Below are 19,762 nucleotides of genomic sequence, written 5' to 3'. Positions count from 1 at the left end.
TCAACCTGTAGGCTGATTTTCAAGGGGCCCTATTCTCTCCCTAGTTACTGTTTCGTCCTTTAGATTCTCCTCAATGCTATTTGCCAAAGCTATCATATGTCCCCTTTTTGCCCTCCTGATTTCTCTCTCAAGTATGTCCCTATTGCCTTTATACTCTTCTAGGGATTCACTTGATCCCTGTTGTCTATACCGGACATATGCTTCCTTCTTATTCTTGACCAAAACCTCAATTTCTCTAGTCATCTAGCATTTCCTACCAGTACCAGTGTTGCCTTTCACCCTAACAGAAGCATTTTGTCTCTGGGCTCTTGTTATCTAATTTTTGAAGGCTCCCCATTTTCCAGCCATCCCTTTACCTGTGAACATCCGTCCCCAATGAACTTTTGGAAGTTCTTACAGACAACCGTCAAGATTGGCCTTCCTCCAATTTAGAACTTTAACTTTTAGATCCAGTCTATCCCTTTCCATCACTGTTTTAAAACTAATAGAATTATGGTCACTGGCCCCAAACAGCTCTCCCACTGACACCTCAGTCATCTGCCCTGCCTTATTTCCCAACTGTAGGTCAGGTTTTGCTCCTTCTCTAATAGGTACATCCACGTACTAAATCAGAAAATGTTTTTGTACACACTTAACAAATTCCTCTGCGTCCAAGCCCTTAACACTATGGCAGATCCAGTCTATATTTGGAAAGTTAAAAACCCCAGTCATAACCACTCTATTCATTCCTATAGATAACTGAGATCTGCTTACAAATTTGTTTCTCAATTTCCCATTGACTATTGGACTGGGACTTCTTCCCTGAAACACATGAGGTTTAGGGGTGACCGTACAAAATCATGGGCATAGATAAGATGAATTGCAAATATCTTTTCCCTAGGAGTTCAAAACTCAAGGGCATATGTCTAAGGTGACAGGGATAAGATTTAAAAGGGACCTGAGGGGCAACATTTTCAATGAACTGCCAGAGGAAGTGGTAGATGTAGATATAGTTACAACATTTGAGACGTTTGGACAAGTACATGAATGGGAAAGGTTTAGAGGGACATGGACCAAATGCAGCCAAATGGGACTACGCACTTTGGGAAAATTGGTCAGCATGGATGAGTTGGACTGAAGGGTCTGTTTCCCTTCTGTATGATTCTATTACTCCATGTCTTATGCAATATGTGGATGTACCTACTAGAGAAGAAGAAAAACTTGACCTTCTCTTGGGAAATAAAGGGGTGTCAGTGGGGGTGCACTTTGAGGCCAGTGACCGTAATTTGCATAGTAGACCAGTTAGCAAATTTAGATTACATGGAATCCAGGGGGAGCTAGCCAATTGGATACAAAATTGGCTCAAAGATGGGAGACAGAGTGTGGCGGTAGGGGGTTATTTGTCAGACTGGAGGCCTGTGACCAGGAGTGTCTTGGAAGGATTGATGCTGAGTCCACTGATTTTCATTATGTATGGAAATGGTTAGTAATTTTACAGACGACACCAAAATTAGTGCTGTATTGGACAGTGAAGAAGCTTATCTCAAAGTACAACGGGATCATGATCAGATGGGCCAATGGGAGAGGAATGGCAGATGGAGTTTAACTTAGATAAATGTGAGGTGTTGCATTTTGGTAAGGCAAACCAAGACAGCACTTATACCATTAATGGTAGGTCCCTAGGAGTGTTGTCAAACAAAGAGACGTACGGGTGCAGGTAGGTGTATAGTTTCTTGAAAGTGGAGTCGCAGGGAGGCAACATGGTGAAGAAGGCATTTGACACGCTTGCCTTCATTAGTCAGTGCCTTGAGTATAGGAGTTGGGCCATCATGTTGCAGCTATACAGGACATTGGTTAGGGCAACTTTAGAATACTGAGTTCAATTCTCATCTCCCTGCTTTCGGAAAGATGTTAAATGTGAAAGAGTTCAGAAAAGGTTTACAAGGATGTTGCTGGGACTGGAGGATTTGAGCTGTAGGAAGAGGCTGAATAGGCTGGGTTATGCTTCCCTGGAGTGTCGGCATCTGAGGGGTGACCTTATAGGAATTTATAAAATCATGAGAGGCATGGATAGGATGAATAGCCAAAGTCTTTTTCCCAGGGTACAGGAGGCCAAAACTAGAAGGCATAGGTTTAAAGTGAGAGGGGAAAGATTTAAAGTGGACCTGAGGGGCAATGTTTTCATGCACACTTTGGTGCATGTATGGAATGAGCTGCCAAAGGTGGTGGTGGAGGCAGATACAATTACAACATTTAAAAGGAATCTGGTTGGGTAAATGAATAAAAAGGGTTTAGAGGGATATGGGCCAATGCTAGCAAAGAGAACTAGATCAGTTTAGGATATCTGGTTGGTGCGGACGAGTTGGACTGAAGGGTCTTTGCAGCCCATTATTCTCTTTACAGTTTACATTCCTACCTGGCCTTGTGTCATTAGAAAGGTTAGCAACCTCCAAGTTATTGATATGAATAGTAAATGGTTGAAGACCTGCACTGATTCCTGTCGCACTCCACTTGTTACATCTTGCCAACCTGTAATCACTAATTTCTGCTTACTGTTTCCTGTGAGCGAACCAATCCTTTATATTAATATATTACCTTGACACCATGAGGTCTTCTTTCGATTAGTAAGCTTTGATGTGACACCTTGTCAAATTCCCTCTGAAATCCAAACACATAGGAATCTTCAAATTCTCTTTTATCCACATTGCTGTATTTCCGCCAAACAACTCAAATTCGCCGAGCACAGTTTCCCTTTCACAAAACCATGCTGACTCTACCTGAGATAACAAGGTGTAGAGCTGGACGAATACAGCAGGCCAAGCAGCATCAGAGGAGCAGGAAGGCTGACGTTTCGGGCCTAGACCCTTCTTCAGAAAGATTTAAAATGGACCTGAGGGGCAATGTTTTCATGCACACTTTGGTGCATGTATGGAATGAGCTGCCAAAGAGGTGGTGGAGGCAGATACAATTACAACATTTAAAAAGAATCTGGTGGGGTAAATGAATAAAAAGGGTTTAGAGGGATATGGGCCAATGCTAGCAAAGCGAACTAGATCAATTTAGGATATCTGGTTGATGCAGACGAGTTGGACTGAAGGGTCAGAATTCTTCAGACACATTTCTGAAGAAGGGTCTAGGCCCGAAATGTCAGCCTTCCTGCTCCTCTGATGCTGCTTGCCCTGCTGTGTTTGTCCAGCTCTACACCTTGTTATCTCAGATTCTCCAGCATCTGCAGTTCCTACTATCTCTGACTCTACCTGAATAGTGATTAAGATTTTCTTGAGTGCCTTTCTCTAATAATGAATTCCTGCACTTGCCCTCTAATAGATGCAAGCTGGTTCTATAGTTCCCTGCCCTTTGAATGAAAGTGTCTTTTTGGCTAGTTCCTAATCAGTTGCAGCTTTAAGGAATACAGGGAATTTTGGAAAATTAAAACCGAGACATCCACTATCTCAGTTGACTCTTCTTTTAAAAGCCTAGGATCAGATCTGGGAACTTATCAACATTTCATTCTAGTAATAAACCATTGCTTTCCTAATCTTCCTGTTCAACATCATGCCCTAGCCTCTGTAAAACAGGCAGAATGGAGTGAACTGGAAAATACTAGTGCACAATTTTATCATGAAGTAATCAGTTCCTTCATATACCTGTGTGCAATATTCTCCACAATGCATTCTTCAGGTGTGTCCAGATTGATATCACTTTATTAACAGAGAAACCAGACTTTCAAACTATGGAACAAACACAGAAAATGCTGGAGAAATACAACAGGTCCGGCAGCATCTGTGGAGACAAAAACATGGAAACTGGGAAACCATTTCTGCTCAAACCACTGGTGTTTGGTTTGGTAAAATGAATTATGGAATCATATGAAATTTCAAACTGGACAATCCCTACAATCTGTGATCAAAAGATTTCAAGTGTCAAGAGTTCATGTTTGTTAAAGTTCAGTTTATTTAAACCACAATATTACAACAAAACATTCAGGTTACAAGTTCATTTGCCTTTTAAGTAAAAGCTATTCAAATTGCAGCTACTTGCTGCAAGAGTTGTTTTCCCTCCTCACATAGAGCCTGGACAAGAGGAAAGTGCAGATCCATTTGAAATCTGACATCTGACACACAATAATTCTGACACAAAGTATTATTTCTGAAGCAAGTGTAACAACAGTTAAGCATCTTGGTAATGCAGAGTTTCTACAGAGTTGTAAATATGTAAACCTGTCAAAATGCGGCAAATGCAATGGGACAATATACAAAACAGAAAAATGCCACTTCTTTCCATGTGTTTAACAAACTAGAATTTGGAAATGATAAACACAGCTCCAATATGCCCTGAGCACACTATTTTCTACTGATCTATTGTGTTGGCATTTGTCACTGGAATTGAACAATTGTCATCCTGTCATGTCAGTGCTTCACTACAGTACGCATTTCCCCTACTTCAGTGACATTACTGACAAACTCAGCACTTATTGGCAATGCCAAATCCAAAACTAACCCCCTCCCAACCATCACCATACTTTTCCCTTTGAACTCTCATCTTCTGTTGTTTCACATACTTATCCATTTTTATCCTAAAAGATACGCCTTTTCCTTTGCTACGCCACAACAAATAAATTCCACGCTCTTCAAAACTCATTTCAGGAAGAAACTTAGCCTCACCACTTCCCTTTGAAAAGTTCTTGTTATCTCAATCAGGCGAGATCACTGTTCACAGTCACCATCAAAACCCTTCAGAATTTTAATTACCTCAAGTTAGTTCTCCTCAGCCCTTTGTGCTCTGGGATCTCAATCCCCTTCCTAACTACAGCCTGTTGTCCCACATCAGTCAGTGGATCCTTCCTGGCTTTAGCACCTAGACTGCAGAGTGCTCCAACTGTTTGGAACAGATTCACTCCGTTATTCCTGTTAACTGCAGCGTGAAGTTTGAAGATTCATTGTGAGTTGACCTGGCATGCCGTACTTTTATCTCTAGGCTCGATTTGATGCTAAATTAATGGAGTAACTGAGGTTGGGTTGATGGGAATTAGAAGTCTGCAACATGGATCAACAAGTCCATGGATTACATTTACCAGCACAGGCTAGATGCTGGACAGTTCATTGGGCTGCAGGACTTTGAAGATGGATGAAACATTTCTCAGAATTCTCAAAACTACTTACAGCTTCTTCTAATTTAACACATCTTACCTCTCTCCTCCACCAAGTCTCAATATCTGGACTGGACTATGCTCCTGTAAATAAACAGTTTGTTTTACTGGGACTGAAAGTTCACATGTATCATGAAATATTTGCTTGGCACCAAAGGCACAGCAGATTGTGAAACAGGGTCACTCACTAGGTTTGAACAGAACATAGATTCTGGGAACAGAGCTGTATTCAGTCGAGACCCCTTTCCACTTTAACCAAAGCAACCTCAGTAACAATGAAGTAGAGGTAAGCTGGAAAAGTGAACATTCATTAAATTCTTTTAAGAAAGCTTTTTTTTTCCCCCTCATTTTCTGTCCTAGAAATAAAAGAAGGTACAGCAGGAGAAAACATCATTAATACTAAAGGAAAATAACTACTTTCCACATAAATTCTGTTAAGTATTAGCATAACAGTCCAAGTCCTCATATTGGCCCAATGGGTTGAAGTGCTCAGGTAATTAAAACTGTTCTGACAGCAGTTCACACAGTGTCTTTGATACAGATTCTTTACTAGCCCGCAGAGTGAGGCGATACATCTGAAAAAGAAAAACAGTAAGCATCAACTAACCAGCATCAACTCAACCAATCATTCCAGTCTGAGCAGCACTTCATCTGTTAACACCATGGTCAGGCTGTGCTACAGAACAGCTACCTATGCTCTGGTATCTCAGTCCCCTTCCTAATTACAACCTGCCATCCCACATCCATCAGAGTACACACTAAATCCAGACCAGTACTCTCTTACACTGGTCACTTGTGTAAACTACGCCATTAGCAGCTTCTGCAACTTTGAATTCAATACAACACAATTCGACTCATGAGCTATGCTGTTCTTTGCCAAATATCAAAGACATGAAGACCAGAAGAGCTTATGCTGAGGAGGCTGTAGGGACTGACTGTGCTGGGGTTGGGGAATAAGGAATCAGCTGAGGACCACAGGTCAGGGGGTAAGAGATTTGACTGAAATACTCAAAACCAGCATGCTTCTCCTAAGTCAAACAGAAAGCACTAGGTATTCATTAGAAATATTAGAAATTGATATTTTCGGGCATTGACTAAACCCGAAACACTACACGTGTAGCGTCTCCCACCCATCTTCCTCTAACCAAAAAAATTACTGTGTGGAGGGTCGATAAGATAAGACTTTTTTTTATTCTTCTGGAAATCTAGAGTAGAGGGAATGGAAGCTAGGGCAGTTGCATGCTCCTCTTGCAGGATGTGGGAGGTAAGGGTCACTGCTGGTGTCCCCTCTGACTTCACCTGCGAGAAGTGCACCCAACTCCAGCTCCTCAGAAACCATATTAGGGATCTGGAGCTGGATGAACTCCGGATCATTCGGGAGGCTGAGGGGGTGATAGAGAGGAGTTACAGGGAGGTGGTCACACCCAAGGTACGGGAAAAAGGTAGCTGGGTGACTGTCAGGAAGGGGAAAGGGAATAGGCAGACAGTGCAGGGATCCCCTGTGGTGGTTCCCCTCAATAATAAGTACACCGTTTTGGATACTGTTGGGGGGGACAACCTACCAGGCGAAGGCCATAGCAGACAGGTCCCTGGCACTGAGCCTGGCCCTGTGGCACAGAAGGGAAGTGGGGAGAATAGGAGAGCAATTGTAGTGGGGGATTCAATAGTAAGAGGCACAGACAGGCGGTTCTGTGGAAGCGAACAAGATGAACAGATGATATGTTGCCTCCCGGGTGCCAGGGTCCGCGATGTCTCAGATCGTGTCTTCAAGATCCTTAAGGGGGACGGTGAGCAACCAGCAGTCATGGTACACATCGGTACCAATGACATAGGTAGAAAAAGGACAGAGAATGTGAAAAAAAGAATACAGAGAGTTAGGTTGGAAGCTGAAGTCCAGGACAAACAGGGTAGTTATCTCTGGATTACTACCAGTGCCACATGATAATGAGGTAAGAAATAGGGAGAGAGTGCAACTAAACACGTAGCTACAGGGCTGGTGTAGGAGGGAGGGCTTCCATTATGTGGATAACTGGAGCACATTCTGGGGAAGGTGGGACCTGTACAGTAAGGACGGGTTGCACCTGAACCGGAAGGGCACAAATATCCTGGGAGGGTGGTTTGCTCGAGCTATACGGGATGGTTTAAACTCAATTGGCAGGGGGTGGGGAACCGGATTTATAATTCAGAGGATGAGGTATTCAGCCTTCCAACAGACACAACAGGGAGTAAGGTTGTTAATAAAGAAATGCGGTTGATAGAGCGTAATTGTGGACACAGAGATGGTTTGAGGTGTGCATACTTCAAAGCTAGAAGTATCAGAAATAAGGCGGATGAACTTAGAGCATGGGTCAGTACTTGGAACTACGACGTTGTGGCCATTACAGAAACTTGGGTAACTCAGGGACAGGAATGGTTGTTGGAAGTTCCAGGATTTAGATGCTTTAAAAGAAATAGGGAGGGTGGTAAAAGAGGCGGGGGAGTGGCATTGCTAGTCAGGGCTAGTACAGCAGCTACAGAAAGGCAGTTCAAGAATGATATGTCTACAGAGTCAGTTTGGGTTGAGGCCCGGAACAAGAAAGAAGCAGTCACTTTGTTAGGGGTTTTTTACAGACCCCCTAATACTTGCAGAGAAGTGGAGGAGCAGATTGGAAGGCAGATACTGGAAAGGTGCAGAAGTCACAGGGTTGTAGTCATGGGTGACTTCAAATTTCCAAATATTGATTGGAAACATTTTAGTTGTAATAGTTTAGACGGAGCGGATTTTGTCCAGTGCGTTCAGGAAGGATTCCTGACACAGCATGTAGATAGACCAACACAAGGAGAGGCCACTTTGGATTTGGTGCTTGGTAATGAACCGGGCCAGCTGTTAGACCTGTTAGTAGGAGAGCATTTTGGCGGCAGCGATCATAACTCTGTTACTTTTACAATAGTCATGGAAAAGGATAAGTACATACAGCAGGGTAAGGTTCATAATTGGGGGAAGGGTAATTACAATTCTGTTAGGCCAGAACTGGGTAACATAAAATGGGAACAGATACTGTCAGGCGAGAGCACTATAGAAATGTGGAGATTGTTCAAGGAATGTATATTGCGTGTGCTCGATATGTTTGTCCCTAGCAGGCAGGGAAGATGCGGTCGAGTGAGGGAGCCTTGGTTCTCAAGAGAGGTCGAGCGACTGGTTAAGAGGAAGAAGGATGCTTATGTAAGGTTTAGGAAACAAGGAACTGAAAAGGCTCTAGAGGGATATAAGTTATCCAGGAAGGAGCTGAAGAAAGGGCTTAGGAGAGTTATAAGGGGGCATGAGAAAACCTTGGCAGATAGGATCAAGGAAAACTCCAAGGCTTTTTACACGTACGTGAAGAATAAGAGAATGACCAGAGAAAGGGTAGGGCCGATCAAGGATTGGAAAGGGAATTTGTGAACGGAGCCTAAAGAGATAGGAGAGGTCCTTAATGAATACTTTTCTTTGGTATTCACAACTGAGAGGGACCTAGCTGGAGCGGAGGACAGTGTGAAACAGGCTGGTAGGTTAGAGGAGGTCGATGTTAGTAAGGAAGATGTGCTAGGAATTTTGAGGAAGTTGAAAATAAGTAAGTCCCCCGGGCCTGATGGGATTTATCCAAGGATTCTATGGGAAGCGAGGGAAGAGATCGCAGGGCCTTTGGCAATGATTTTTTCATCCTCACTGTCCAAGGGTACAGTGCCGGAAGATTGGAGAGAGGCAAACGTCATTCCCTTGTTCAAAAATGGGAATAGGGATAACCACAGAAATTACAGGCCAGTTAGTCTTACTTCAGTGGTGGGCAAATTATTGGAAAGGGCTCTGAGAGATAGGATTTATGATCGCTTGGAAAGGCACAGTTTGATTCATGATAGTCAGCATGGATTTGTGAGGGGTAGATCATGCCTCACAAACCTTAGTGAACTCTTTGAAGAGGTGACCAAACATGTGGATGAAGGTAGAACAGTGGATGTGGTATACATGGATTTAAGTAAGACGTTTGATAAGGTTCCCCATGGTAGGCTCATGCAGAAGGTAAGGAGGCATGGGATAGGGGGAAATGTGGCAGATTGGATTCAGAATTGGCTGACCCTTAGAAGACAAAGGGTGGTAGTGGACGGAAAATATTCAACATGGTGCTCAGGTACGAGTGATGTACCACAAGGATCTGTTCTGGGTCCTCTTCTATTTGTGATTTTTGTAATTGATTTGGATGAAGGAGTGGAAGGGTGAATTAGTAAGTTCGCGGACAATATGAAGGTGGGTCACATTGTGGACAGTGCGGAGGGCTGTTCTAGGTTACAAAGGGACATTGACAGGATGCAGAGCTGGGCTAAGAAGTGGCAGATGGAGTTTAACCCTGAAAAGTGTGAGGTGATTCATTTTGGAAGGACAAACTTGAAAGCAGAATACAGGGTTAATGGAAAGATTCTTGGCAGGGTGGAGGAGCAGAGGGATCTCGGGGTTCATGTGCACAGTTTTCCCTGAAAGCTGCCACCCAGGTGGATAGAGTTGTTAAGAAGGCATATGGTGTGTTAGCTTTCATTAATCGAGGGATTGAGTTCAAGAGCTGTGAATTTATGCTCCAGCTATACAAAAGCCTGGTTCGGCCACATCTGGAGTATTGTGTCCAGTTCTGGTTGCCTCATTACAAGAAAGATGTGGAAGCGTTGGAAAAGGTGCAGAGGAGATTCACCAGGATGTTGTCTGGAATAGAGGGAAGGTCTTACAAGGAAAGGTTGAGTGAGCTAGGGCTTTTCTCTTTAGATCGACAAAGGATGAGAGATGACTTGATAGAGGTGTATAAAATAATCAGAGTTATAGATAGAGTGGACAGCCAGAGACTTTTTCCTAGGGTGGAGATAGCTATTACGAGGGGGCATAGTTTTAAAGTGAGTGGAGGTAGATATAGGGGAGATGTCAGAGGTAGGTTCTTTACTCAGAGAATGGTAGGGTCGTAGAATGCATTGCCGGAGCGGGTAGTGGAGTCAGCCTCATTAGGGGCATTTAAGCGGCTATTAGATAGGCATATGGATGATAGTGTAAGGTCGGGGTGGAGGTTAGATAGACCTTTAGGTTTAGGGTAAAAGTTCAGCACAACATCGTGGGCCGAAGGGCCTGTACTGTGCTGTGCTGTTCTAGGTTCTATTCTAAATATTAATAAGAGACCTGTGAACCAGTAACAGTGTTAAATAAAAATGTTCAAAACACACAAAATATCTTTGCCTTAATTTGTTCGTTCCTGTCTTGGCTGTAAAACCTATCTCCTCCTCAATCATACTACTCCTGGATGTTGTCATTCCTTTATAATGAAAAAATCTTTCCAGTTCAGGCTTAACATACTCATCACTGAGCATCCATGACTTTTTGGGGGACACGGTTGCAAAGGTCCACAATTCTTTGTCTGGAAAAAGAAATTCTCATGTCCACCCTAAAATCATTTCCTTATTGTGAGGAAGTAAGCACTAGTTCAAAGCTCTCCATCAAGGGGAAGGGGTCTAGTCCATCAGACCCCTGAGGAACAGAAAACAGGAGCAGGAATATGCCATTCCGCCCATCAATCTCACTCTATTAAGCAACATTATCACAGATGGTCCTCTGTCTCAACACCATACTCCCACTCTTCCCTAGGCCCCACGACACCTTTACTCTCTAGAACGCTGTTTATTTCTTTCTTAAACATATTCAATGACCCAATTTCTATAGGCTTCTGTGTAGAGATTTCCACAGGTTCACCACCGTCTGAAATGAAGACATTTCCCCTTATCTCAGTCAAAAATGGTCTATCCTATACAATCCTTGCAATGTTAAATGGTTCAATAAGGTTCTCATTCCTTTAAATTCTAAGTTATATATGCCCACTCCATTAAACTCTTCTCATAGGCCAATACAGCCCAGGATGATGGATTTCAGCCTTCTCCAGTGGTCCCCAACATCACAGATGTCAGTCTTCAGCCAATTCGATTCACCCCACATGATACCAAGAAATGGTTGGAGATACTGGATACTGCAAAGGCTACGGGCCCTGACACCATTCTGGCAATAGTACTGAAGACTGGTGCTCCAGATCTTGCCACTCCCCTAGCCAAGCTGTTCCAGTAAAGTTACAACACTGGCATCTACCTGACAATGTGGAAAATTGCCCAGGTATATCCTGTACCTAAAAAGCAGGACAAATCCAACCCTGCCAATGACCACCCCATCAGTCTATTCTCAGTCTCAGTAAGGTGAGGTAAGGTGTCATCAACAGTGCTATCAAGCAGCACTTGCTCAGCAATAATCTGCACAGTGATGCCCAGTTTGGGTTCCACCAGGGCCACTCAGCTCCTGACCTCGTTACAGCCTGGATGGGTGCTGCTCCAACTACACTCAAGAGCAACCCCATCCAGGACAAAGCAGCCGCTTAACCCCACATCCACCAGCTTCAATATTCACTCTCTTTCCCACCAGCACACAGTTAAAACTCTGTGCACTATCTACAAAATGCACCACCATAATTCACCAAGGACCTTTCAACAGCAGCTCCCAAATCGGAAATATTTACAACTTATAACAAGACATCCCAAACATCCTAGCAATTCTCAGTGGGCTCAAGCTGATGGAATTTGGAGTTGACAACTGCCAAACCTGTCAAACCGACTCTCTCACACAAAGTTCTGAGGAAGGGTCACCAGACCCAAAATGTTAACTCTGATTTTTTCTTCACATGCTGCCAGACCTGCTGAGCTTTTCCAGCAACTTCTATTTTTGTTCCTGATTTACAGCATCCACAGTTCTTTCAGTTTTTATTTAAGCTGACTCTCTTCACGTGCAACAGGATGCAGGGGAGAGGCTGCAAAAGGGCAAAACATTGGGGCCAGCTCACTGGCCACATATTCCATCAATCAATGTGGTCACTCCCTGGAGCAGCCAATCTGACACACACCATCCTGACTGACAGGGTCATCAGTCAATTATTGCTGCTGTTCTGTATAATCACAATCACAGAGCCATGAGGACACTTCTAAATCACTGACAATAATCCTTTCAATCTCACCCACCACATGGCCCAGATGTTCTGTCAGATGCTGTGGAAGCCTGCTACACTCAGCGACCTCAACATGGCTGCAAATACAAATGACCACCTATATCCAAGGGAGCCTCCCCGGTGAAGGTTGGTAGAAAGACACACACTGTTTCTCTCTCAAACAACACCGTGAAGCACAGTGTACCAAATATAAATAAAATCTCTGCTCTTCTGTTTCTCCCTCCAAACATGTGAAAAACTTACTATTCTTCATCTTATACTCCATTAGTCATGTTGTAGTCTCTCAGCTAACTGTGGTATCCCTTTACCATGTCTCTATATCACGCTGAGACCGAAATACTGTGTGGGATGTCTGCGTGGGATGCCCTTTGGAGGGTTGGTATAGACTCGATGGATCAAATGGCCTGCTTCCACACTATAGAGATTCTATGATTCTCAGTACGATAAAACTCCCTCAATATGAGAAGAAAACATTAACATCTCAACATGATTCTTTCTAATTTGCAAATCAATTAAACATTTTACAAATAGTTGCAACAGCATTCTCCTGAATATTGGGAGAAAGTGAGAAGAAATATACCAAGCCTGCCATCCAGTGGAAGAGATTTGTCTTGCTGCAGCTGTACTGTATGAAAAACCTAAACTTGGGATATTATCAGAAAAAAATGAAGAAGAAAAATTTCACCAAAAGCGTGTGCGGTACTGACCAAAAGATGAACAAGCTCACAATAAGAAAGTTCAATTCGTAGCACAAGATAATGATCAGAAGCTTCAGATAATAAAATGGTGTCAATGATGGCAAGAGTCAACGGGCCAGAAAACATCTGAGGACAGAATCAGAGAGAACGGGTTCAACTCAGGAGCTTCCATAAGAATTGGGAGAACAAGAGAAGTAACGCCAGCTGCCCCCACTCCCTGACAACGCTCACTCATGCTTCCCCCTCCTCTGATGACTCACCCCTCACCCCACTCACTCCTTGACATTGCTCCTTCCCCAATAGCGCCTCCTGCCAGCTATGTTCACCGCCCGTCAGGATGTTTTTCCCCTGTTTTAATTATGCTAGTGACAAATTAACTGAGTTCTGAGGAGTCACGCCATGCCTAAAACATTAACTGTTTCTCTCTCCACAGATGCTGCCAGACTTGCTGAGTTTCTCCAGCACTTCCTGCTTTTGTTTCAGATTTCCAGTCTTTGCAGTATTTTTCTTCCATTTTTGTAATAGTCCAGTCCACAAGACAACTGTCTTCTGAATACCCCTGAAGACTTCCCCTAATATTCATTTATTTGTTTGTTTGAGAGTTATCGCCTTGATTCATTTATTCATTCTGGTTAATTAACAAATGAGTTTCCTAACTCTCCCTCGCACCCTCTTGTGGAGCCCAACCTAAATACATCCGGGTTCTGAGGCACTAACAGCTTGGAAACTGAAGGACTCTGTACCTTCTGAGTCCCACCTTCCAGCAGTGCAGCTTCAAATGAAGATCTGCACACCTGACATGTGTCACTCCCAATCTGTTGTTACCAAGTTGTGTAGTGTGTGTGGTTCCTTTAAGACATAAAATGATTTCCTAAGCTTAGAGATTTAATGCAGAAAAAGAATGTCTGCATGTAGCTGAAGATGTACAGCCAGTTCTAAAATGGAACCATGTATCAATTGGCTGTGTGATTAGAAACCTTAGGTATGTTTTGATGTTTTGGCAATGAGCTGGAATCAGCCAATTAATTTAAACCAAGCACTTTGTGACTGAAAGCCAAGTGAATTTAAATCTGTTACAGAAATAGTAGGAACTGCCGATGCTGGAGAATCTGATATAACAAGGTGTAGACCTGGATGAACACAGCAGGCCAAGCAGCATCAGAGGAGCAGGAAAGCTGACGTTTCAGGTCTAGACCCTGCTTCAGAAATGGGGGAGGGGGAAGGGGATTCTGAAATAAATAAGGAGAGAGGGGGAGGCGGATAGAAGATGGATAAAGGAGAAGATAGGTGGAGAGGAGACAGACAGGTCAAAGCGACGGGGTTGGAGCCAGTAAAGGTGAGTGTAGGTGGGGATTTAGGGAGGGGATAGATCGGTCTAGGGAGGACAGACAGGTCAAGGAGGCGGGATGAGGCTGGTAGGTAGGAGATGGGGGTGGGGCTTGAGGTGGGAGGAAAGACAGGTTAGGGAGGCGGGGACGAGCTCTGCCCAGCCCTGCTGGGTCTTCACCATCCCCCCAGACCTCCCCCTCACTGAGGACGAACGATCAGTCCTCAGTAAAGGGCTCACCTTTGTCCCTTTCCACCTTAACATCAACGAATACCACTCACGCTTGGACGTTGAACAGTTTTTCCGCTGCCTCCACCTCCACGCTTACTTCTTTAACCGTGAGCCTCACCCTCCCTCGACTAACCCCTTCTCCCACCTCCAACACAGCCCCTCCTCCTGGACACCATCCCAAGGCCTCCTACTCTCCCTCGACCTCTTCATCTCCAACTGCCGTCGAGACATCAATCGCCTCAACCTCTCCACCCCTCTCACCCACTCCAATCTCTCCCCCACAGAACGTGCAGCCCTCCACTCCAATCCCAACCTCACCATAAAACCCGCGGACAAGGGAGGCGCAGTTGTAGTGTGGCGCACTGACCTCTACATCGCCAAGGCCAGATGCCAACTCTCTGACACCTCCTCCTACCGCCTCCTTGATCATGACCCCACCCCCGACCACCAAAACATCATCTCCCAAACCATCCACAATCTCATCACTTCAGGTGACCTCCCACCCACAGCCTCTAACCTCATCATTCCCCAACCCCTCACCACCCATTTCTATCTCCTTCCCAAAATCCACAAACCTGACTGCCCTGGTCGACCCACTGTCTCCGCCTGCTCCTTCCCCATCGAACTTATCTCCACTTACCTCGACTCCATTTTCTCCCCCTTGGTCCAGGAACTCCCCACCTACATCCGTGACACCACCCACGCCCTCCACCTCCTCCAAAACTTCCAATTCCCTGGTCCCCAACACCTCATCTTTACCATGGACGTCCAGTCCCTATACACTTGCATTCCCCATGCAAATGGCCTAAAGGCCCTCCACTTCTTCCTGTCCCGCAGGCCCAACCAGTCCCCCTCCACTGACGCCCTCATCCGCTTAGCTGAACTCATCCTCATTGTTAATATCTTCTCCTTCAATTCCTCCCACTTCCTACAGACAAAGGGGGTGGCCATGGGTACCCGCATGGGCCCAAGGTATGCCTGCCTCTTTGTAGGATACGTGGAACAATCCCTCTTCCAAAGCTACACTGGCCCTAAACCCCACCTCTTCCTCCGTTACATCGATGACTGTATCAGCACCGCCTCGTGCTCCCACGAGGAGCTCGACAGTTCATCCACTTCACTAACACCTTCCACCCTAACCTTAAGTTCACCTGGACCATCTCCGATTACCTCTCTCCTTCCTGGACCTCTGTTTCCATCTCTGGCAACCACCTGGAAACTGACATCCATTTCAAGCCCACCGACTCCCACAACTACTTAGAATACACCTCCTCTCACCCACCTTCCTGCAAAAATGCCATCCCCTATTCCCAATTCCTTCGCCTCCGCCGCATCTGCTCCCAAGATGAGGCATTTCACTGCCGGACATCCCAGACGTCCTCGTTTTTCAAGGACCACAACTTCCCCTCCACAGTGGTCGAAAACGCCGTCGACCGTGTCTCTCGCATTTCCCGCAACTCATCCCTCACACCCCCTCCCCGCAATAACAACCGAAACAGAATCCCCCTCGTCCTCACGTACCACCCCACCAATATCAGGATCCAATGCATCATCCTCCGGCACTTCCGCCATCCGCAATCTGACCCCACTACCAAAGACATTTTTCCCTCCCCACCCTTATCTGCTTTCCAGAGGGATCACTCTCTCCATGACTCCTTTGTTTGCTCCACACTCCCCACCAGCCCCACCACTCCCGGCACCTTTCCCTGCAACCGCAGAAAGTGCTACACCTGCCCCTACACCTCCCTTCTCACCCCCATCCCAGGCCCCAAGAAGACCTTCCACGTCAAACATCTGCTAATGTGGTATACAGTATCCGCTGTTCCCGTTGTGGCCTCCTCTACGTCGGTGAAACCAAGCAGAGGCTTGGGGACCGCTTTGTGGAACACCTATGCTCGGTTCGTGACAAACATCTGCACCTCCCAGTCGCGAACCATTTCAACTCCCCCTCCCACTCCTTGGACGACATGCCCATCCTGGGCCTCCTGCAGTGCCACAACAATGCCACCCGAAGGTTGCAGGAACAGCATCTCATATTTCGCTTGGGAACTCTGCAGCCCAATGGTATCAATGTGGACTTCACAAGCTTCAAAATCTCCCCTGCCCCGATCGCATCCCAAAACCAGCCCAGCTCGTCCCCGCCTCCCTAAACTGTCCGTCCTTCCTCCCATCTATCCATTCCTCCCACCTCAAGCCACATCCCCATCTCCTACGTAACAGCCTCATCCCGCCTCCTTGAACTGTCCATCCTCCCTGGACTGACCTATCTCCTCCCTAAATCCCCACCTACACTCACCTTTACTGGCTCGAACCCCGTCTCTTTGACCTGTCTGTCTCCTCTCCACCTATCTTCTCCTTTATCCATCTTCTATCCGCCTCCCCCTCTCTCCCTATTTATTTCAGAATCCCCTTCCCCTTCCCCATTTCTGAAGAAGGGTCGAGATCTGAAACGTCAGCTTTCCTGCTCCTCTGATGCTGCTTGGCCTGCTGTGTTCATCCAGCTCTACACCTTGTTATATTCAATTTAAATCTGATGGTTTTGATAACCTCGGACCCATGCTATTGTAAGAAAATTGATATGTCATCCAAGGTATATAAGGAGAAGGTTTTTAAAAATCGGAGTGAGAACAAACCGTCATCTGAGAAATAAGCTCCTAGTTATCACAAGAAATCACTAAGCCCTCTAAGAAAGCACCGTTTATCCATAAAAGGTACCACAGTACTTCTAGCTAAGAGTCTTCACAGACAAAACATCTCCAACAGTAAGATCAGCGGAAGAAAGGTGTTTATGACTGGAGACACAGTGATGATGGCAGACCATTCTGGAAGCTACATTTTGTGTGGACTTTGAGAGACTAAGTTTTAATTTAATATTTTTTCTTTTTACTTGGGTTATATAAATGGGACTTCTGTTTATTGGAATAGCATACCAGTAGAAATTTGTTCAGTTAGGAGGAAATTGTTCAGTTTGTTAGTAGGTCTGTTAATTTGTTCACTGTTAGGGTTAAATAAATAAATTGTTACTTATAGAGTGAATATCAGGGGTTTTCTTTCATTTAACCTCCCCTTCTTTGTAACAGTTTAACAGATTAGGCAAGGTGAGGTGAGCTTCTCTGGGTGTTTCGGGTTTAATTATTAGAAGGGGACCTCTACTCCTGCCGTAACAGATTGGGGACTGGTGTTTCAATTTTAATTATTAGAGGGGTTCAACCGCCCCTTCCTAGTACTATGTTTTGTAAGTTGGGAACACTGGGACACACTAATGCCTGTGTGATTGACTGTGCAGTGTGGTATAACCACAGAAAGATCAACAGGAAAGCAACACTTAAAACATCCAAACTACAACATATCGTTTCTCACTCCCGCATTGAAGTGATCACTTGTGGTAACCTTCAGTCAGGAGATGTCTCTAGTTTATGCGCAAAGAGAAGGATTTGAAGTGGGGGTGTTGAGGGGCTGAAAGGAAAGGGTGTACAAAGATGAAAGAATAATACAGGCTGCTTGGGAAAATGGCAATTGCTGCTCATTGACACAATGAACATTTGGTGTGAATCCTCCTTTCCCTTCCCACTTCAAATAGATACTGAGGCAAACTTACAATTTACTCAACCCACAGCAGTGTAATTATGTGGAAAGTAAAGATTGCTACAGAGACAGAGACAGATGTTGTGTCTGACAGGCCGAGACTCCTTCCGAGCTGACAGTAGAACAGTGTCTTCCTGAACACATACCTGAGCCTGAGTGTTGGGCTCCAGGCGAAGCAAACATCCAACCTGGATGCTCCTCATGTGAATAATTCCAGTGCCCACAAAATTGGCACCATTGGGATCCACCCCATCCAGAAGTGCGAGACCAAATCCCAATAGCTGCAGGATGAGAAGTACAATTGTCGAACATGGGCTTAAATTGAAAATATCACTAACCGATCAAACGCAACAGCCACAAGTATCTGAATGTATACTGCTCTTTCACAACCCTAGCAGACCCCAGGACTGTTTCTAACATGTACATTCAGGTGTTTTAAAGAAAACAATGAATAAAAACATATAACTCATAACCCGGACGAACGATACAAGTGGTGAGCACGGTCAGCTCTGGGCTGCTCTCATGGGCATTTCCTAAGAATGAGGGAATTATCCCTGCTCAGAGTATTCTGGTCAATTTGATTCTAGACATCTAAAATGTTAATCTAGGGTTTTCTTTCTTAAGATTAGTGAGTAGAGTACAGCCGAATGAACATACAATGACTGAGAGATTAATCTGTTAGAGTTTCTGATGGTGGAGCATACGTACAGACTCGACACAACGAGGAGAAGGTATTTTTGCAGCTCTTCAGAATGGGAACACTGGAAAAGCAGCAATCAATTTGCAAGCTCCCAGACACAGCAATGTACTAATGAGCTCATCTGTTTTTCTGACATTGACTGAAGGATGAATATTGGTCAGAATGCTAGAGGAACTCCCTCATTCTTCTTTGAAAGAGAGTTGTAGGATCCATCGTGTTTGTCCTAGGGAAAGAGATGGGGCCTTGCACCTCTGACAATGCAATGCTGGAGTCTCAGCCTAGATTTCTGTCTTCAAATCTCTGGACTGGGACTTGAACCCACAACCTTCTGACTCAGAGGTGATCATGCTACTCACTGACAGCTGTGAAGACAGATCAGTGTGTATTATAAATGAAGGAGATCAAATAGTTGGATACCGGGTATGATGTGGAGCATGCACAAGGTCCATGTAAGATGATTATATATGTGGTCAAGATTACAGAGACATTTTGAGGTGTTATCTTAATTGGCTCTCAAATTCACATGTATTTTCATGTTAGTTTTATATTTCATAATGGAATTTAATGGATTAATAAGGATCAGAAACAATAAACATTAATGCAATTGAATTATAAAAACAAAGGCGTTCAGAGTTGTTAAACATAAAAGTCTGTCAAATGCAAACACATGTACACTGCCAGCACCACTGCAAGTTATTCTTATTTACTCAAGAGACATGGGTGTCACTGGCTGGGCTACATTTATTGCCCTTTCCTAGTTGCCCTTGAGGTGGTGGTAGTGAGCTGCCTTCTTGAACTGCTGCAGACCCCGTGCTGTAGGTAGATCCGCAATGCTGTGAAGAAGGGAATTCCAGGATTTTGACCCAGCAACAGGGAAGGTACAGAGATATTATTCCAAGTCAGGCTGATGACTGGCTCAGAGGGGAACTTGCAGGTAGTGGTGTTCCTATTTGTCTAGTGCCGCAGTACTGACGCTCTGACAGTGCAACGCTCCCTCAGTACGGACCCTCTGACTGTGCAACGCTCCCTCAGTACGGACCCTCCGACTGTGCAACGCTCCCTCAG

General features: G+C 44.8%; 1 protein-coding gene across 3 annotated transcripts in view; it reads right to left on the bottom strand.

The window, feature by feature from the left end:
- Positions 1-5,373: 5,373 nt before the first annotated feature.
- The window catches only part of LOC109921453 (AP-2 complex subunit alpha-2-like), an 89,216-nt gene continuing 74,827 nt past the window's right edge, over positions 5,374-19,762 (bottom strand). For all 3 annotated transcript variants that reach the window (XM_048607091.1, XM_048607092.1, XM_048607093.1), the window contains 2 exons: positions 18,144-18,278; positions 5,374-5,703 (listed from right to left, as the gene is read on the bottom strand). In XM_048607091.1, coding sequence (XP_048463048.1) covers positions 5,626-5,703; positions 18,144-18,278 — 213 coding nt within the window. In that variant the 3' untranslated portion in view covers positions 5,374-5,625. The remainder of the gene's footprint in view (positions 5,704-18,143; positions 18,279-19,762) is intronic.

The sequence above is a fragment of the Rhincodon typus genome, chromosome 17 (genome assembly GCF_021869965.1).
Source record: "Rhincodon typus isolate 14 chromosome 17, sRhiTyp1.1, whole genome shotgun sequence".
Classification (NCBI taxonomy): Eukaryota; Metazoa; Chordata; class Chondrichthyes; order Orectolobiformes; family Rhincodontidae; genus Rhincodon; species Rhincodon typus.
This window is presented reverse-complemented; position numbering and strand designations above follow the sequence as displayed.